The 22449-nt window shown below is 34.7% G+C and overlaps 1 protein-coding gene across 2 annotated transcripts in view; it reads right to left on the bottom strand.

Annotated features, from left to right (window-relative positions):
* The window catches only part of DESI2 (desumoylating isopeptidase 2), a 49875-nt gene that overhangs the window by 7966 nt on the left and 19460 nt on the right, over positions 1 to 22449 (bottom strand). For both annotated transcript variants that reach the window (XM_081299895.1, XM_081299894.1), the window contains 3 exons: positions 11548 to 11620; positions 8313 to 8406; positions 6390 to 6531 (listed from right to left, as the gene is read on the bottom strand). In XM_081299895.1, coding sequence (XP_081156021.1) covers positions 6390 to 6531; positions 8313 to 8406; positions 11548 to 11614 — 303 coding nt within the window. In that variant the 5' untranslated portion in view covers positions 11615 to 11620. The remainder of the gene's footprint in view (positions 1 to 6389; positions 6532 to 8312; positions 8407 to 11547; positions 11621 to 22449) is intronic.

Genomic DNA, 22449 nt, shown 5'->3' with positions numbered 1-22449 from the left:
CAGTGAGTTCCAGATCCATCTGTTAGATTCAGAGTGTGGATGACATGTGTAGGTGTTGTGTGGGAAGTGCAGGAGCTGAAGCCACCCTGCTGTCTTGCAGTCAGCAGCAAGGTGTGTGCACAGGGTCAGCAGTCTGTATGAATTCCAAGTCATGTAGAATTTATAAAGGCAGCATGGAAAGGTTTTCTTTAGGAAGAAGCATATTGAAAGACAAAGACTCAGTATTAAAAGACAAGTCTTCTTCCTTAGAGCCTCCTCAGGTACCAGGGTTTTGGTTTTTTGATGTTGTTACAAAAATCAGTACGTCTCATTGAACAATTATAACCTCACATCTTAAAAATGGTCTCTTTACTTTCATTGAGACCTTTTGTCTGAAAGGGACATATTAAAGAGGTAAAAGCTTTTGTAGGAAAATATTTTTATGTACCATAATCAGAAAAGATGTATCTATCATTCTGACCCATTAGGGATGGGTCAGAATTAAATCCTGAATTTTCAGAAAATTTCAAAATGGGTTTATAGAATCGTCTGCTCCACTTTCTTCCTGATAAATATATTTACTGAATAGCCAATAGAAGATTATTCTGTTTCTGGGGGAGTTACATTTAGTAATCATCTTACTAAGGTATGTGTACCAGGAGAAAGGTAGAGGTGAAGGAAGAAAGCTAGCTATCAGTACACAGCAATTAATCTAGAAAGTCCTTAGATTAGACTGCAGTGAAACATCCATGTGAGGAGTGGGTGCAGGGGTCACAGTTCTGGTGATGTGGGATTTCCCTATTCCTTGTAACTTTGGGCAATAATCAAAAGTCAGAAAGGCAATTAGTCCCTGTACTAGAAATACCCAGCTAATTAACAGCTTGATTTCACCAGGGAAGGCCTTTCCTATGGACACCTGCAAATGGCCCAGATGATTCAGCCAACATTCATGTTTTTATAGGTTAGAGCCTCACAGAAGGGTGTTCTAAATCTACAGTGATTTCCAAATAGAAGTCTTGTTCCCTGAGCCTGTACCTTTCAGTTTAACTCAGCTTGTGCTGAGGCCCAAACAATATAACAATCAATGTCAGGTTTTAGTTTAAGAAACAAGTCTAGGCAATTAGGATCTGTGAATTCAGGATACCAAACAAACAAAAAAGCTGCCAAAAGATGTGAGAGGGCTACACAGCCAAGTTTCTAAGTTCAAGTGATTAAATAAGGTTTTCCTAAGCCCTTTCTAAAATCTACTAAAACACAGGCACATCATAGGCACTCTGGGATGGCCAATCACCATTAGATTTTATAAGTTTATTAACAACTGAAAACTGCTTTTAAAAACTTTTAATAATAATATTTACATCTGGAGAGTGTCTCTATTTTCATGTTCTTTCTTTTCCCAGTTGCTCCAATAGGCAAACAAAACAAAACAACAACAAAAGAATCCCCCCCCCCCCATCCAGTAAAAATCATGGGTCATGCAGACATTTTTTGCTTTTAATACTCAAAGGATTTAACTTCCTAGAGCAGCAAACAAGGAAGTTGTCCTACTAACACTTTTGCTTTGCAATATTCCTTGGTGAGAAAATCCCTCTAGCACTTATAAAATTATAAGCATGAAACATTTTACCTCAATTTCTATCATATATTCATGATTCAATAAACCACAAAATACAAAACCATTAAAAAACAAACAAAAACTTCCCTACCGTTTTTTTTTTTCCATTGCAAATGTATTCAAACCCCTAACAGTAAATTTAGTATTTACAGGTTTAACATAGCTGCTTTGGGAAATTCTACATGAAATTGTGTTGGTGGGTGTGCATGTGGATCTCAGCAGCAGCTAGGCTGATGGAACATGTTGCTAGTTCTTTTTCTGGTATTGGGGATTGAATACTCTACCCTAAGTCTTTCTAAGTTGCTGAGGCAGGCCCAGAACTTTCGATCTTTCTGCCTCAGTCTCTTGAGTAGCTGGAATTATAGGTGTGCACCATCACCCCAGGTGATATGTTTGGTTTTTTGTTCCCTCCTCCAGACTAGTGCCTAAGGTTTTTGTAGGGTCCTGGTCATATACTTTGCCAACCTGGTAACAAAATTCTAGATTCCTAGATAAAAAGCAAGTATATACCATAAACCAAGTGATTTGTATAAATAGCTTAGGTGCAGTGAAGTCACTTCCACCAGTTCTAGAAACTGAGAACCCTCCTGAAATCCAAGTTTCCAGACTGGGGAGTGGGGGGTCAACATTATAGGCAGGCCTTTCTAAAGACAGTAGTCTGGGATGTTAACTCACTCCTGCATAGAAACTGACTTTTTTTTTCCTTTTTAATTTATTATTTTTTATTAGTGCATTATAGTTACAGAAAATATGGGGTTCATTCTGACATAATCACACATGCACGGAATAAAATTTGTTCCATTTCAGTCCCTGGTACTTCTTTCCCTCCCCTTCCCAACTTATTTTTTGAAAACTAATAAGTAAAGAAAAAGAAACAAAGATCTATCCTGTTTTTTCTATGTGGAATATACCTCATTCACAGTGCAGTTGAATGAACTTTGTTTAGATTCTGATTCAAACTTAACTATTAAAAAATCATGACAACTGGGGAAATTTGAACATTGTATAATTGGATAGTATTAAGGAATGACATTGTTTTTTTTTTTTTAGGTCCAATAACATTTTGATGTTAAAAATAATCATCTTTTAGAGAGCTATGAGTGAATATTTATAACTGAAATAAAACAATATTTGGGATTTTTCTCAAAATCTGAGGTTGGTCCTGGTATTCTGGAGTGGGGAGCTCATAGATGAAACAAAGTTAGCCATAAGTAATAATTTTTGAAGCAGTAACAGGCATATAGGACTCATTATTATACTATCCTACTTTTATATATATTTAAAAGTAAAATATTTAGATTAGGCCAGTGGCATTTAGTTATGGTAATGCTAATGACTATTTTAGAATTGGCCATTTGCCCCCATTTCAGGAAATATGGCCTGTTTTTGGAAGAGGAGGATAAACAGGGTGGGGGGGGGGGGTTTCACTGTTTCTGAGAGAAAACCGAAGGAAGAGACAGTTTTTTTTCATTCTCTGGATGTTGTGCCTAATATTACTACAGCTATCTGAAAACTATAAGGGGAGCCACAGCCTGAGAGCAGTCAGTGGTCTAAGGATTGCAGTTTCAAGAGGTGGAAAGACATTAGGGGCCTCTTGTCACATTAAAATTGAGACAGTGACCGTATTGACAGGAAGCCTGTCGTATTCTGTACTTCGTGTTTTGGGAGATAAAATGTTTTCTCTATGTTTAAGCCAATCTAAATCAGATTCAAATGGATCTCAGTTATTGACTAAAGGTTGGCAAACTTTTTTGTAAAGGCCCAAACAATACATGTTCTACATTTAATGCCATAAAGTCTTTGTTGTAACTACTCAATTCCCATTTCAGCATGAGAGCTGTAAAGGTAACAGGGAAATGAATGAACATGGTTGTATTTCAGTTAACTTTATAGATACTGAAATTTGAACTTCACATATTCTATATGTGTCATTATGTGAATATCCCTGTTTTGATCTGTCAATAACTGAAAAATGTAAAAACCACCTTAGTTCATAGGCTGCACAAACATAAATGGCAGGCTGGTATTGGGTAGCAGGCCATAATAGTTTGCTAATCCCTGTGGACAGAAAGTACCTTTACTGCTAACATTGTATTTAAATGGTGATCATGCTTAGAATTTTTGGAACGTCTACCTAAAAGTATACATATAAACAATCAAATATAATTGTCGATGATTTTGTCTCTCTGCAACTGGTTATATGACACACACCTCCTCAACTATGTTGTTAATAATGTAAAAGCACAACAGTTTTATTACCTGTCTTTAAAGGCCCTAATATTAAATTTGTTTGCTTCCATTTATATGGGGTTCACTAAAATAGCTTCTTATATCTCTTCCCATTTGAATTCTAATTTCAGCACGGCCAGAAACAAGTTGGGTGGCCTTGGTTAAATCACTTAACTTCCGGGTCTTAGTTTCTTTAACAATTTAGCATTCATAAAGAAGAAAACATGAAAACTGTGGCCTAAAACAATGGCTCCCAACCTTAACACGGTTTCAGGGGCATGTCAGGGCTGGCTGAGGTGGTAGTATAGGTGTTCAATAAAGTTACCAATTTATTTTGGGGAGAGAACAAATCAGAATCAGAGGAAGTAATAATAAAGCTTAACAAGCACTTGAATAAGAAGTCAGGATCTAATGAGTTCTTCATAACAATCTTTGATACATCTTTTTCTAATTGGAACCCATTTCCTTGCCTATAAAAGGAGAACACTGGATTAGATGCTATTATCTCTGCCCATTTTAACATCCTATGAATCTTTGAATGAATTCCCTAAAAATGTAATATCTGAAGTAAAAAAACCTTACAACTGTGATGTGACTACGGAGGCTGAGACAGGAGGATTTTAAGTTTGAGGCCAGCCTCAGCAGCTTAATGAAATCTTGTCTTAAAATAAAGACTGAGAATGTAGTTCAGTGATAAATTACCTTTGGGTTCAATCCCCAGTACTGGGAAGGCGAAAAAAAGCAGCTCAGATCCACCTGCCCTCCCTTTCCTGAAAATCAACTAGGTCACCTCTACGGTATTAATACAAGTACTAGACTATTGGTAGTGCTTCTCAAACTTTTATTTTCATGTGAGTCATCTGAGGATTTTGTTAAAATAAGACCTGGATTAGTACATTCATAGTGGGGCAAGGATACCACATGTTTCAAAGTCATGGGTAACACTGCTAGCTAATGACACATACTTTGGCTTGCACAGTTACAGATCCCTATAGCCCTCTTCGAAAGCAATGCTATAGAAGCCATGAGGGAAGTGAAAAAGGCCAGGAGCCAAGCATTTCAGTAGAGAGGGTCACTGAAATAGCAGCTCATTTTCTCCTTTACACCTTCCACAATTTCTGTGTTACCTTGATGCTGTCGCTGTAATGATCTGAGAGATAAAGTTGGGGTGCCATCTCAAGTGCTATTTAATTCTCTAGATCTTATTTTATAATCTTCTTTATTCCTTCCCTCCACCTTCTCTTTATGGTCCTTTAATTTTATATAGTTTTGGTCTTCTGCTTGGGATTCAAGGATTGGAAAGGCAAGTGCCTATCATAGGTTTGCAGAATAAAATCAAGATAGGAGAAATGAATTCTTATTAATAAGAGCCAGGAAAAAAATTCATGTTGGCAACTAAAATTTAGCAAAATTTTAAGCCCTATACTGAATTTCTATATTATAACCTCATTTTAAAATTTATTCTTCACTTGGCAAGTGAAATTCAGCAAAACCCTAGTAGCTAAGAAACAGAAGTCTAGGCATTTCTTTTTATCATTTATTTTTTAGTTGTAGATGGCCACAAAACCTTTGTTTTATTTATTTATTTATTTACTTATTTATTATGTGGTGCTAAGGATCGAACCCAGTGCCTCACACATGCCAGGCAAGCACATTATCCATGAGCTACAACTCTAGCCCGGCATTTTTTTTTTTTTTTTTTTTTAAAGTACTGGGGATTGAACTCAGAGGCAATTGACCCTGGGGATGTGAGCCACATTTCAGATCTATTTTGTATTTCATTTAGAGACAGGGTCTCACTGAGTTGCTTGGCACCTCGCTGTTGCTAAAGCTGGCTTTGAACTCGTGACTCTCCCTGTCTCAGCCTCTGGGATTATAGGGTGCCGCTGCATCTGGCCAGCATTTCTTTTTTTAAAGTGAAAATTTCAGGTAAGATATGTTTGGATCTTAAATATCCAAAGGTTCATGTGCTTGGTCACCAGTGTGAGGTGCTATTGGGATGTGGCAGAATCTTTTAAGATGTGGGTCCTAGTAGTATGTTATCAGATAATTGGGGGTATGTTCTTGAAGAGGACATAGGACCTGGCCCTCTTTTTCTCTCTCTGCTTTCTGGCCACTATGAGATAAACAGCTCAATCCACTACATGTTCCCTGTCATGATGTGCTATGCTGCCATAGGCCCAAAACCAAAACGGCTGACCTACCATGGACTGAAACCATGAGCCAAAATAAACCTTTCCCATTTTAAAGTTGTTTTTCTTGGATATGCGTCACTTCCAAGGAACATTAACATGATATTGCAATAAAATGAGTAAGAATAAGAGACAACTACTTGTACCCTGTCCTGATGGTAAGGGAATGAAAAGAATTACCATTTAAAGATGTACTAACTCGGAAGTTGCCAACTCAGAAAAGATCATACAAGAGAAAGAAATACAAATACTATTTTTCATACAACAAGGATAATCAGAAAAAGAAATGAAACAAGACTGAATATAGTGGAACAGCAAGTATATTATTTTATTATTATTTATCCAAAGAACTTTTAGAATAAAATTTAATTTACCTCTGATAAAGCTGAAGAAAAGTGATTGCAGTTTTTATGCATCAAATGATATGCATTGCCTTTATATTCTTTTCCCAGTTCTTCTACAATTTTTTCTATATCATCTTCTAGGAAGTCAGTGCTCCCTAAAACAACAGCTTCTCTTAAAGAACAGAAAGAAAAGATAAAAATGAAAAAATGGAAGAAAAAGAGAACATAGCTGTGTGAGGTTCAGTTATTTATAAGCATATTTAAAAGCTTGTTTATTTCCAGGAATGTTATGATTGAAGTAATAAATCAGGATCAATAAGACTAAAGGTAAATGAAATATTTTTAAAATTTCAATTGTTTTAGCTCCAACTTTTCTGCAACAAGCTTGTAAGTACACTGTTTTCTATATTATACAAATATACAAGTTGTCTTCTTTATGAAACAATGTATGTCATTAGAGAACGAGTTCCATGCTAAAAATATTCTTGCTTAATTATACTCATCAGCAAAGGGCTGGCCATATTTTCACTTAGAAATAATCTTTTAACTTATCTGCTGCCACTATGCAGTGAGATGAACTCTCAAACCTGACTACGTTTTTAAAAGCATTATAAAAAATATGAAACAAAAATAACCAGAAAGTACTACCCTGGAAAATGCAATAGACATTATTCATTCAATAAAAGGCAGAATTTTAGTCAGATACAAGGTAGGTGTCAAAGAAGGCTGAAAATAATTAGAAAGTTGTTTTATTATCAAGCAGTTTTGCTTAAAGGAGACCTAAGGAATGGATTCAAGATACATTATAGCACTTCTATACCTAAATGGTTTGATTCAGTGGTAAGCTCAGAGTTACAACTTTGCAGTAAGCCCTGTACTGAACTTCTCTATGTTATAACCTCATTTTGTCATTATTTTTCACTTGGCAAGTTAACTATCATAGGCCCACAAGTTTCTTTTCTTTTCCTTGGGTACCAGGATTGAACCACTGAGCCACATCCCTGTCCTTTTTAAAAATTTGAGTCAGGGTCTTGCTAGGTTGCTTAGAGCCTCACAAACTTGCTGAGGCTGGTTTTGAACTCCTGCCTTAGCTGCCTGAGTCACTGGGATTACTGTAGTTGGTCCACAAGTTTCTTTAAAGGTTCTTGAAACTAAGATTCTAAATATTAGTACAAATTATTTCTCTTTAATTAAGAAATAGAAATTTGATTATTAGTATTTAGATTTTCATTGCTGTTTATCACTTGTAAGGCTCTGGAGAACACTTATATCCACACACATTTTTTTTTTTTTAAGTGGGGCTTGAACCCAGGGGCGCTTAACCACTTAAGTCACATTCCCATTCCATTTTATATTTAGAAACAGAGTTTCACTAAGTTGCTTAGGGCCTTGCTAAGTTGCAGAGGCTGGCTTTGAACTTGGCATCCTTCTACTCAGGCTCCTGAGCTGATGGGATTACAGACATCCACATGTTTGAGGTTTATCATTATATGTGACACCTGTATCTTAATTATAGTTTCCAGGCTAATCAGATGTTTAGTTATTTCAAATGTATAGTGTTACTTTCATTGGGAAGATGAAGGTATTTTAAATAATGATAAATTTAGGTCACAATAAAACTTTTCCCGTTTTGGGAGATGGGGACTGATAATTGGGTAGGAGTTTTCTGAGGCAGAACCTGGGTTATACAAAGACACAAATATTTAAAAATCAGACAGAATAACCTATATAGGTCCTGAAGAAAACCAACAGAAGTTTATTTTAGACACTTTACTTGACTAATTTTCACCTTTGCAAAACAACTTAAATAAATACATACACATATATTATGTCAGCAAATAAAACAAACATTTTAACTTTTTAGGTTTCAATTTTACAGAATGAATTCTATATGCCTAAAGAACAAGCTTTGGTTCCTAAGACAGTGTAATGAAAATTATCCTCCCTACTTACTTAAATTTAAATGTTTCTCCTAGTTCAGAAGCATTTCCTGGGGAAATTTCAAATATTCCAGAAAAAGGATATGGATGGCCACCATAAGCAAATTCTGCAAAGAGAAAACTCATGATTTTTAGTATTTATCACATAAAATTTAACCAGAATGCTCAATTAGCTTTAATCAATGATGAGGATAATGATAACATCTAAATATTTTTCAGTTTATTAAATGCTTTCATGATCATCTCATTTAACTATTACTAGTAGAGAAACAGTTGTCACAAAGATCTGAAACTTGAATAATAAAAGATACTCAAAGGTAATCTTGACTATTATATTTACTTTGTACTCACAAAAAAGGAGTGACCAAAACTCAAAAGTGAACAGTCTCTCTGCAAAAGCATCATGCCAAACTAAGTAGATGGTCAGCTCAGTGTTTTGTCACTTTTCAAACTTACACTTGAGTGGAGAAACTGTCTAATGGCATGAGTTTTCATGGTTCCTGGGATCAACACTGGATTTATGCTGGAGTAAAGGTGAAACATCAAACCTAAAACAGTGAATTTAATTTCCCTTGTTCCAAAAATAAGCTATCAAAATTAACATATACACCCACCCCTCATACAGTCACACTCTGCACAATAATCTTTTAGCTAGGAGTACACTGCATGTATGACCACCTCATCAGATATAAATTCTCCTCTAGAACAAAAGCAGAGAATAGTTTCAAATCAGAAAGGAGGAAAAATTTCTGACCACAGTTCTATTTTCTCAGGCAGATTTTTAAGTGGTTAAGTCTTAGTAGATACAAAGAATTCCAAACAATATTTAAATTAATCTAATCACTTAAGATTTATTAAATATAATCTTAAAAGGTCTTAGAACAAAGCATAGGAAAGAACAAGGCAGATACTAAGTATACTCTGGATTTAGATCTTTCAGAAAAAAAATTACGTAGATGAGAAAGTATTTAGTATTTAATTCTGAAATATAAATTTCACATTTTTAAAAATATTTATTTTTTAGTTGTAGTTGATCACAATATCTTTATTTATTTATTATTTTTATGTGGTGCTCAGGATTGAACCCACGGCCCTGCATATGCTAGGTGTGTGCTCTACTGCTGAGCCACAACCCCAGCCCCAAATTTCACACTTTTTAATGATAGAATTTTATAGAGATATTGTAGATAATCAGATTGGACATAAGAAAAATCACATCTAGATTTAACTCTTTCAATTATAGTAAGGAAAGACAAAGATCCACTTATTCTTTTATAAAAGAAGCAATCATCCACTTTCAAGAATATATTTGGTCATAGTTTTGCTATGTTTACATGGACATGTTTTGAATCATGCTTCTAATTATTCCTAAATCATTTTATGAAGAGGAACAATAATTATGCAAGTAACAGAACAATGGCCCAGCATATAAGAACATTTGGGTTCAAATTTTCAAATCCTACTTGTTAGCATATGACTTTCAGCAGGTTTGAGCCTCAGTTACTTCATCTGAAAAACAGAAAATGCTACATGCCATCAACTACTGCACAGTAGTTCATGTGGTTCAAAACTTGATGGCACTTTAACTGTAGCATATGAACCAAATTTCAGTCAAGAAGGAATACAAGTACAATTTTGGTGAAAGCCACACAAATCAAGAGAACAAATGCACACACCATGATAGCACCTATAGCAATACTCTAATCATTAAAACTTTCAGCCCAAACATCTCATTGTTTCTTTTTTTTTTTTTAGTTTTAGATGCACACAATACCTTTATTTTTATGTGGTGCTGAGGATTGAACCCAGTACCTTCCATGTGCAGGGCGAGCACTCTACCACGGAGCTACAACCTCAGCCCATCTCATTGTTTCTTGGGATTATTTGGTAGGTGCAGCCTTTCAAATAAAATGGAGCTTAAACAGAAGATCTTTATAGCTCAGATTTAATATGCTAAACTGTATCTAGAGGCAGCTAATGTGGAATAAAAAAGGGGGCAGGGCTGGGGATATAGCTGTGTGCTAGAGCACCTGCTCAGCATGCACCAGGTCGAGTTCCATCCTCACCATCAAAAAAACAAAACAAAAAACAAAAGGATTGGTACATTTAAGAAAATGGGTCATTATTTATTTTAGCTAAAGCTGACATGTAATCTCAGGAGTAACTCTGAGAAAGCCACAATAACATTCTTAAGAGTTTATTAAGACTGTTTCGCTGATGTAAATACGGGCATTTCTGCTGTAGATTAAGTTTATGCTTCAAACTGGTATATTATCATAACCCTCATGAAGTGGGCAATGTGATCTATCTTAAGGACAGATCATTACTAGTTACCAGTTACAACCTGATCAGGAATAGATCATCTTTTACCGAGAGTGGGAACCAGAACAAAGAAAAAAGCTGTTGAAAACACAGCTGCTTGGTTTAAATAACTCCTGTCATGTTTATCATAATGAAGCATAATAAAGGTAACAAGAATGAAAAAGGCTGAGTTTATGACAAAGGCCATCATTCTTGAGCAAAATCTAGATGTAATCTAAAGCAGGATTTGCTCAGCAAAGTCTTTAGACTTTATAGATGTGTATTTATAGGTTTACAAAACCAAATTTATTACTGAAATTCCCTCAGGAAATTGGTATTTCAAATTTGACACTGTCTAACACAACACTTTGTTCCAGACAAAATGATTGTTTTCATAATGCAAAGTTTCTTAGGGACTCTTAACAATATACATTAGAGCAAAACAAACTATCATAGTAAAATGATCTCAAAAGGGAAGTATTTTGTTAACACATAGTATTTAGAATAAAAGATGATAAAATGAATGTACACCTCTGTATTTTGAGAACTTTCTCCCTAGATACATTCTATTTTGGAAAATTTTCCAAAACAGTACAAACAAATATGGGGATTTTCCCTCCACCCTCACTTCACTTTCTGCAATAACATATGGGAGTGGTTTAAAAAAAAAGAAAAAAGTTATAATCATGATTTTGCAATTTTTTTTTTTTTTAAGATAGAGTGAGAGGGAGAGAGAGAGAGAGAGAGAGAGAGAGAATTTTTAATATTTATTTTTTAGTTCTCGGTGGACACAACATCTTTGTTGGTATGTGGTGCTGAGAATCGAACCCGGGCCGCACGCATGCCAGGCGAGCGCGCTACCGCTTGAGCCACATCCCCAGCCCAATTTTGCAATTTTTTAAAGGACAAAATATTCAGAAAAGTATTTAAACTGTGTGTACACGTACCTCTTCCATATACTTCAATTCCTGAATGAAAAACTCCAATTCCAATAGATGAGGTGTATTCATTCATCCAGTACTAAGAAAAAAAACAGAAAAGATTCCAAATATCCATTCACTTACAACTCAACTACACATTATAAGAAGCATGTAATCTCACTTCTTAATGTTTTCCTTTACAACTCTGAAACTCCCACGATAACAACTCATTTGGACCCATGCATGTCTTTAAGGTTTGTGCCACATCTCATCTGGAAGGCCTTCCTGTGTTCAAACCACATTATCTAAAGCTTCGGACATAAGCAATAAAATATAAACCTGGTCAGGTTGGCAAAAATTTTACATAAAACCTCATCTGTCAGTGCTTTTTAAAAAAATATATATAATGTCTGCTTTTGTTATCTATTTTTCTTTAATTCTAAGCTTTTAGTTTCATTCTCTAGTGAGCTCTCTGAAGGCAGGGATATTTTATTCTTTTCAACAATCATTTTATGGCATGTGTCATATATCCTGATCTGGCCTAAACTTTGACATTGATAAAGAACAGGAATAAATAATATGAAGCACAGAGGTTAGAACAATCTTCCTATCATTGGCATAAAGAAAAACTTCCTAGAAAAGGCACTATCCAAACTGGGTCTTTAGGAACAAATGAGATTTCTCTAGACAGAAAACTGGATGGATTGGGTAGGGGAAGAGGAAAAAGAAATGCTAGGAAGCTGGAAGGGGAAAGGAAATGTATATAGGTAATACGATTCCAAATTACCAGAGAGGATTAAAACTAGAAGGGGTAGTAGTTAACAGCTCATTAAACAAGAGGGTAACACTTCAACAATATTAAAAACCTATTTGATTTCTCCTGGTTTAACAGATATAAAAATTAAAGATGTGTTATCTAAGTTTATTCAAGTCTTACTTAACCTTGGCTCTATATTCTAGCAAGTTTCTCCCAGGCCTGGAAAACTATGCATTCTCATATTGTTGGAGGAAGCATAAATGGAAAAGTTGATTTTCCCCCTTTTAAATGGGAATAAAATTACATGATTAGTAATATTTGACAAACAATAAGGGACTTTCCCAACTAGATATCAAAATATTCACTTCAACAATATGGTCTATTGCAAGAACATCCTCAAACAATCCTTGTATATATATAAAAACATGGTGTATAATACAGCATTTAAAATTAATGACAAAGGATAAATTATTAAAAATGTGTTGACAAAATTGATGAGTAAAAATGAACTTCATGTATCCAAAAGATTCTAGTGTGTCTACAAATAACCATACACTAGAATAAAAGATTAGAAAAAAATGCTAGATAAGAAAGGCCAACCTAAATAAAGCGAAAAAACCTAGAACTTATAGGGAAAAACATCAAAAGACATTTAATATAAAATGCACAACTTTTTATTGTGTAAAACTATACATATAATATCAAAACATAGAAGGGGAAAAATTTAATACATGTAACAAACATTAATATGAGACTTCAAAGTGTTCTTCCCTATGTGAACCTACTGGATTCCTAATTTTAGACAGTCAGAATTTGAAAAGCAAGTTAGGAAAGTGAATCAAAGCAATTTTAAAGGGAGTATATCACTAATGCATATAGCAAGAAATTTCATAAAACATTTACCCAAACATATTTAATACCAGAATTTGGGCAGTAAAAGTTCAGACAGCCAAATTACCTGTAAATAAAACCTCAACTAGAAAAATAACTCCTACAGATGTGAGCAATCTTAGAAGAAATTAGTAGTCAACCAAAACGAAGTAACAATCTTATTAGTAAACAGAAAAACATCAAAAATGTTAATGGTGTTGGTAAAGACATGAGGAAGACCTTGCACAAGTGCAAATCAGTAAGGGCTATTTAACCATTTCACTTCTTGGGATCTAGTCTATAGATCAACATGCAAAGACATCTTCTAGAATATTAACTGTAGTTGCCTATAATACTAAGAAAGTAGAAATAATCTAAATGTCAGACTATCATACAATTACTAGAAGGAATAAAGTAATAATATATATGGATGTTGAAAAATAAAGATCCACAAAAAGCTGGGCACAGTGGTGTACTCCTGTAATCTCAGCAATCTCACCAGTAAACATGTACCACCAGTTTAGTGAGATCCTGTCTCAAAATAAAAAAATAGAAAGGGCTGGGGGTGTTGCTCAGTGGGAGAGTGCCCAGGTTTAATCCCCAGTACCAAAAAAGAAAGAAAAGAAAAAAAAGTCAGTTAATTAAATGATTAAACATAGATGTAAGGGCAGAGAATTTGGTAATCATCATTTTGCGGCCCTCAGTGAATAGATCGTGGATGATAAAACTATTGGAAGAAGGGTGGTGGATAAATGATATTCACATGGATTCAAAGTATCCTTTTCCTCCCATTTTCCCTAAATTACAAGGAGAATGCATACCTTTGCAATGGAAAAATATGGTGCATATCACTTTATCCAAATGACTAAACTGGTTATAGTCAGTAGTTGGACAAACTGATGCCATATGCCTCCAGATGTGATGAAAACCCAAAGGCTATAGCATTTCCTCTGTTAGTTTTCTTGTCAAATGTGCTAAATAGAATATAATCATAATGAAAAAATCAGGTAAGTCTGGACATAGTGGGACATTCTATAAGAAAAATGGCCTGGTCCTTTCAGGCAGAAGAACGGTGGCTATTCTTTTTTTTTTTTTTTTTTTTTTTTATTAGAGAGAGAGAGAGAGAGAGAGAGAGAGAGAGAGAATTTTTTAATATTTATTTTTTAGTTTTTGGCAGACACAACCTCTTTATTTTTATGTGGTGCTGAGGATCGAACCCAGCGCCGTGCGCATGCCAGGTGAGCACGCTACCGCTTGAGCCACATCCCCAGCCCCTATTCTTTTTTTACGTTTTTTTTTTTTTTCTTCAGTGTCCAGGATTGAACCCAGCAGTGCTTAACCACTGAGTCATACTCCCAGTCCTTAAATTTTTATTTTTTATTTTTGAGATAGGGTCTTGCTAAGTTGCTTTGGGCTTCTCTAAATTGTTGAGGATGGCCTCAAACTTGCAATCCTTCTGCCTCAGCCTCCTGAGTGAGTTGCTGGGATTACAGGCATGCACCATCAGACCTAGCCTGGTGACTATAAGACAACTAAATGCAATGAATGAACTTTGACTGGATCCTATATTAAAAAAAAAAAAAAAAGCAAACTAAGGAGGCCATTATTGGGACAACTGGGGGAAAGAAGAATATAAGCTACATAGTAGATAATATTGCAGTAATTAAAAATTTCCTGGGTGTGATAAAAGTACTGTGTTTAGGCATAGATTGTCTTCTCAGAAAACACATGCTAAAGTAGTTAGAGAATTACTGTGTTTGTGACTTACTTTCTATATGACTCCCTTCTATGTCTATGTATAAGAAAACGAATACAACAAAATGTTAAACACTAATCCATCAAAGTGAAAGGCATATAGGTTGTGCTTTTCTTTCACTTCTGTAGGTTAAAATTTTTCAAAATAAAAAGGGGGAGACTATTGAGAATGATCTAGTCCTTTGCTTCCTTAAAATAGAAGAGATAACTTTCTAAGTTTCTCAACCATCTTCTTATTTTCTCCCCCATTTCAAATTAAAAGAGCAGAAAATACCACAAAGAATTAGCCTGGTTCCCTCTTGTCAGTGGTTTCCTTGGCAGTCAGCTTCTAGGACTCAAATCCCTCCAGCCCCCACCATGGAGAAATCCCTTTGTTTATACACCTTGCAACCAATACTTTGCTACTGCCTTCCTTAACAATAGCACTAACAGGATTTTTGTTCTGGGAGGAGACAGCTCTATTTTAAAGTAGCTTTTCCTCTTTTTTTCATATGTGCTTCTTCAAATACAGAATATTTCCCCCTAAAAGAGATATATACATAATGGCTTGCATGCAATAATTGAAAGGTTTCAAACTCCATTTTCATTTACTGTTCAGAATCACTTAATTTTAACAATCTTTTAGTTAAGCAGTATACAGCTTCTAAAAGTGCTTTATAACATATTTCTATACAGGGATACAGGGAATCTAAAATGTTTTTTTAAAGATTTTCATGGGAAAAAATGGTGACTTTTGGCAAGAGTTGATTAGATGGAAACGCTCTTGTCAGAATGGGGACCGTGAACTCACAAAATTTTTATTTTCTTCTTTTTTACAAATTAGTTTCCTCTATTCTCTTCTCAGGGATCCTACGCTTAGAATTCCCTAAATGTTGCCTGGGTACTGTACGACTTCAGTTGGAAATTTCCTTGCATTCAAGACCTCACATTCAGGTTGGAAGAATACAACTCAGTGGTAGAGCACTTTTGTTGTGAGTGTGGGGTTCTGGGTTCAATTCTCAGGACTGCATAAAAGAAAAAAAAGGACTCTGCATTCTAAAAAAATGGTATGTGTTGACACATCTTTCTGTTAAATGGAAGAAACTTATGCACAAGAAAGAAGGTATCATCCCTAAATTTGGTCAGTACTTTCAAATTTACTATAATTAGCTCTGGCCTATATAAAGTTCCTAAAGAATTGCTGAGTCCGTACAATTAAAAAAATGAACTGTACAATAAAGTACAGTACAATAAAAGTACAATAAGAAATGAATAGCTTTGCAAGTAGTAGTATTTTCTCCATTTTCAGATAGAAAGTTGCACAATCAGGCCAACTATTTTGTCCAAGGTTATAGAAAGCCTACAAGTTGTTAAGAAAGTATTTTTAACCCAGATAATCCTTTGGGTAGAATTAAAGACCTATGATGTACACTGCCCACATCTAGATTTTTCTTTTTTGATGGCTCTTTCAATACTCTGGGCTAGGCAGAAATTAATAATGTTACTTATTCACTAGTAGCAATAATAGTTCTTTGTTTTTCACATTTTCTTTGAATTTTCTATCTCTAGCAAGGCCTCTAAATTTTAAGAGGTAATTTTTTTTTTAATATTTTTAGTTGTCAATGTACCTTTATTTTATTTATTTGTATGTGGTGCTGAGAATTGAACCCAATGTCTCACACTTGCTAGGCAAGCACTCTACCACTGAGCTACAACCTCAGCCCAAGAGGTAATTTCTTTGTGAGGTTAAAGTAACTATCTACTTACTGGTTGGAATTAACCATCTCTATGAAGAGATGGCTCTACTAGCCTAATAAATATAAAGGATTATAAGGAATACTATAAACAATGGTATGCCAAGAAATTATATAATGAACAAAATGGGCAAATTTCCTGGAAAGACACAAACTACCAAAAGTAAATTGAGAAGAAACAGAAAATCTGAAAAGACTTCAAATGAGAAAAATGAGCTAGTAATTTAAAAACTACCCATAAAGAAAAGGCCAGGACCAGATGATTTCATTGGCAAATTCTATCAGATTAATAAGAATGAATACCATTTCTTCACAAACTTCTAAAATATAGAAGTGAATGCTTCACAATTCATTCTGAAGCCAACATTAAGTTGATATTGAAGCAAAGATATCACAACACAAATAACTCTTATAAAAACAGATTTTAAAACATTCAGCAAAATGCTAGCAAATCAAACCTGGATTTGACAAATGGGATTTATCCCAAGAATGAAGGATTTAACATTAAAAAAAAAAATCAACCAATGTAATAGCCCACATCTCAACAGATGCAGAACATCATACTTAACAGTGAAACACTGAATACTTTCCTTTTAAGATTAGGAAGGATGCCTGTTCTTGCCAAGTTTATTAGATATGTGCTGGCGATTCTAGCCAGAGCAATTAGAAAAGAAAAAGTAAAAGGCAGAGGATGGGAAAAAAGAAGTAAAATTTTATTATCTTTGCAGATGACATCTTATGTACAAAAAAAAAAAAGGATCTCCACTGAAAAACTATTAAAACTAATAAAACAAGTTCAACAAGGTTGTAGCACAAGTAATAAAACAAGTTCAACAAGGTTGTAACACAAGATCAATATTAAAAAATCAGGGCTGGGGATGTGGCTCAAGCGGTAGCGCACTCGCCTGGCATGCGTGTGGCGCTGGGTTCGATCCTCAGCACCACATACAAATAAAGATGTTGTGTCCGCCGAAAGCTAAAAAATAAATATTAAATTCTCTCTCTCTCTCCCTCTTTAAAAAAAATCAAACTATTTCTATATATTAGCAAATAACCCAAAAGTAAAATTAACAAAGTTATTCCATTTATAGTTGTATCAAAAACCAAAGTTGGATAAATTTATATAACTTGTACCCCAAAACTATAAAACATTATCGAAAGAAATTAAAGAATTAAATGGAAAAATAACCTATGTGCATGTACCAGAAGGCTTAATACTGGCAATATTCCCCCAAATGAGCTGACGATTCACTGCCATCTTTATCAAAATCCCAGCTGTCTTTTTTTTTCCCCCAGAAATTAACAAACTAATCTTAAAATTCATGTGAAAATTCAAAGGACTGAGAATAGCCAAATAATCTTGAAAATACTGGAAACTCTCACTTTCTGATTTTAAAACTTGGCACAGAATTATAGTAATCAAGACAGTATGTTATTGACATGGAGAGAGGCATATAGATCAACAGAATGGAATTCACAGTTCAGAAATAAATCCTTACATTTATAGATTATCTTTATCAAGGTTACCAAGACAATTCAGTGGGTGGGAGAACAGTCTTTTCAACAAATGGAACTGGGAGAATTGGATACCTACATCAAGTGAATGAAGTTGGAGTCCTACCCTAACACAATATACAAAAATTAACTAAAAATGGATCAAAGGCCTAAATGTAAAAACTAAAACAGAAGAAACATAAGCATATCCTCATGATACTGGATTATGCAGTGGCTTCTTAGCTCTGGAACTAAAAGCACAAGCAACAAAAGAAAAAGTAGTTAAACTGGAAGCCAGCAAAATTTACTTTTTTTCAATGTTGCTATCAAGAAAGTGAAAAGGCAACCTAGGCGCGTTGACAGCGCATACCCATATTCCCAGTGACTGGGGAGGTTAAGGCAGGAGGATTGTAAATTCAAGGCCAGCGTCAGCAACTTAGTTAGATCCTGTCTAAAAATAAAATAATAAAGGGTTGGGAGTGTAACTCAGTGGTAGAGTGCCCCTGGATTAAATCTCTAGTACAAAACAAACAAAAAGTGAAAAGGTATGCACAAATTGAGAGAAAACATTGACAAATCATCTCTCTGATAAGGGACTGCTAAAATAAAATGGGCAAAAGATCTAAAAAAGCATTTCTCCAAAGAAGACGCCCAAATCAAAAATACAATTAGGTATCATTTCACACGCATTCAGAAGAGTATAATTTTTTAAAAGGCAAGTAATAAAAGAATGTTAGCAAGGATGTTAAGAAATGAGAACCCTTACACTGTACTGGTTGGAATGTAAGATGGTACAGTTGCTTTGGAAAATGGTTTGGCAGTTTGTTAAAAAACCGTACTTAGAATTACCATGTCACCTAGCAATTTTACTTCTTTGTATATATGCAAGAGAAATGAAAATAAATAGTCACATGAAAATTTGCAACCAATGTTTACAACAACATTTATTTATAACAGTCCAAAAGTGGAAATAATAAATGTGACACATCTATACAATACAGTACCATTTCTCAATAAAATGAAGTATTGATGTATACTACAATATGAATGAATCTTGAAAACATTAAGCTAGGTAAAGGAGCCAATTATCAAAGACCACATACTGTAATTCTATGTATATGAAATACCCCAAATAGATAAATCAATACAGATTTGTGGTTACTTATGACTGAAAGTTTGTGGGGCAGGAGAGGGAGATACAAGGAGTGACTGCTAATGGGTATGCATTTTTCTTCCTGGGTGATGAAAATTTTCTAAAATTCTGGTGATAATGGCTCTACAATTCTGAATATACTAAAATCCACTGGTATATGAATGCTATATGAACTAATAAAGAAGTTAATAAAAAACAACATTAGTTTATTGAAGTAAAGGATTTACTAATTTTCATTTTTGCTTTATAACTGGCAAACTATATATTTCACTAAACAAAAAGTATTTTGTGTATATCCTAAGTCCCTTCAAAGATACAATTTCCTTCCTATACAATACATTCTTTATTCTTAAAAAAACAAAGTAATTTGGCATCATAATTAGGTTTTTCTACTTTCAGCAAAATGGGAACCAAGAAAGTCATGAAGAAAAAAGTTTCCATTTCCTTGTTCTTATTACAAGATGCATTCCAACGTAAACTTTACTATGAGGGGGACAGTCATGTGCTGCATAACGATGCTTCAAAGACAGACCTCATATATAATAGTGATCCCATAAGATTTTATGAGAGCTGAAAAATTCCCATTGCCAAGTGACATCATAACCATATTAAGGTCACAGTGCAACAGATTATTCACATGCTTGTTGTGATGCTGGTATAAACAAACCTGAGTTGCTGGCTGTATTTAAGTATAGTACATATAATTATTACATAGTAAATAAATGATGATAAATGACTCTGGCTTATGTTACTGGCTTACATTTTTATTATACTATACTCTTTACTATTATATTAGGGTGTACTCCTTTTTTAAATTTTTTTAAGTTGTAGATGGACACAATACCTTATTTTATTTTTATGTGGTGCAGAGGATCGAACCCAGTGACTTCCACATGTGAGGTGAGCACCCTACCACAGAGCTATAACCCCAGTCCGGGTTTACTACTTTTCAAAGAAAAAAGGTTTACTATAAAAAATCAGATCCTCTGTTACATGGACAGGAGTCTCATACATCTCTTGCTTAATTTGTAGCAGACATAAGGCCCTAGGTTCCACCTTAACCTCCAAAAGACAGGCCAGTGACTGAGTGACTGACTTGAACCATTTAGGTTTGTGTAAGTATACTCTATGATGTCTGCACAACAAAAATGCCTGATAATACAAACAGGCAATTAATTGTGTATTCCCTTGTTAAGCAATGTATGTCTATATGCAGATTATGGACATGGAACTCTCAAGGAAAAAAAATAAAGGTGAAAAACCAAAAGTACTAGGTACCCTAAAACATTTTAAAAACACAATGAAAGATAAACCACAAGTTGGTTCTTGAATTCTCTATTCCCAGTCAAAGACCTTTAGATAGATTACTTCTTATAAACTGCATCTCCAATTCTAACTAGGTGCCTTCAACCTTTGCTTTTAGTTACAAGGAAAACAGGATATAATAAAAAGTAACACTTCAACAATTGCAGGAAAAAACAATTCCAAATATATATTCTGGTGTGCCACATTTTCATACATGAATAGCAGCACATTTCTGAAGAAATTTTTAGAATTTACATTGTGAAGTGAGTAAATCAGATGCTTTTATTTGATGTGACAGATTAAGAAAAAAGAGTAAGCCCTTCAGGGAGAATTGGTCACATAAAGATATGCCCTCCAAATGTTTCTACTCCTGTTAGGGCTTCCTAGATCTATTATTAGAGAACACGCCTGGAAGGCTCAATCTTTATACACCGGGCAGGTTGCCTGCAGAAGACATGAGTTTAATTCAAGGTCAGCATGCTTCTAAGTCCTGCCAAGGCTATGTAGACAATATGGATGGCACCTATTTTAAGTAAACAAAAAACATATGAAGACCAAGCTTTTATTGAATGATTCCAGTTGTAGAACTCCCCCAGGATAATGACTGTTGCTAGTTATTCACACTGAAGTAATTGCTATACCGTTAAAATTTGTGAAAATTAGTAGTAGTGCTTTCCAATGATGCTCTAACTTGTTTCCATTCTTTGTCATTTCATGAATTATTTTACTTTATCAAAACATTTCACATAGCACTTCTTGAGCAATTGTTTCCCTAAAAAGCTCAAAGAGCCATCTCATATTTGCTATGTGGAAATTCATGTTTTTGTAGAACACCATGTAACACCAATCTGCTTAACTTCATTTTACAAACTACAATTTTTTCTAACAGAAAATATGAAAATATTATAAATATGCAAAATGAAATCATGGCCAAGAACATGTATCCACTAAAAACAAACAAACTGAAGTAGCTATGACTGGATGTTAGCAAGATTCCTGTTAATTTGTGTTGGATGTGTCTTTTATTTTGTTGTCTCAATAGTAACAGATGTCAAAAGTTTAAAAATACAGACTTGGGGAAAAACAAATAATCTAGGATATTTTATCCAAATACAGTTGTTGCATTAAACACTAATCAGTGACCAGGAAAACTTGCAGTGAGATAAGAAGGTCTCTAAACAATGTCATAATGAAGGAAATGGAAAGGGGAAGCTGGCCAATTTCCCCCATCTCCAATCTTTGGGTGAGGATCTAAACAGAGTGACGTTTTTTATAAAGTAAAATATAAAACCTCTGAAGAAATCTACCTGCGCAGTGTGCACGCAACAATATCTTATATACTTTCCTGCTGTTTGGAGGTATAGTGCAGCCCTCCACTCTATCCTGGTCTGTTGCTGAGGAGTAATAAAATGTACAAAATAAAAATATAATGTTAAGTCTTCCAAGTTCTTTTTTTGGGATCAGTAATCAGTATTCTCAGGCCATTTGCAACCCTGGGGTAGAACAACAGGCCTAGAAGCTAACTTCTAGGGAATGACCACTTTTATTCCTAGAGTGTGGTGGTCCAAGTTTAAGAGTACAATTAGTGTTTAATAGATTATTTTAAGGACTATTGCTCTGAAACAACTGTAGAAGATAGGATGAAGAGTTATATATAATGACAATAAGGGTGAGAGTTACATGAAATATCAAGGACCAGCCTTGCAGAAGAAATTGGTTACACAAAGGCAGCGCTGTCTGGCTGTGCTAATGTTCACAGCCCACTCATTTGGCATATGTCTGGCCACAAAGAGGCACTCTGGCATAGCAGCTTTGCCAAACCATTGTACAGACATTAACTGCCTCACAGTGGGGAGAAGTAA

This window comes from Spermophilus citellus (genome assembly GCF_964194105.1).
Source record: "Spermophilus citellus genome assembly, chromosome: 6".
In the NCBI taxonomy this organism is placed as follows: domain Eukaryota; kingdom Metazoa; phylum Chordata; class Mammalia; order Rodentia; family Sciuridae; genus Spermophilus; species Spermophilus citellus.
Note: the sequence above shows the minus strand (reverse complement) of the source record. Positions and strands in the feature narration are given on the sequence as shown.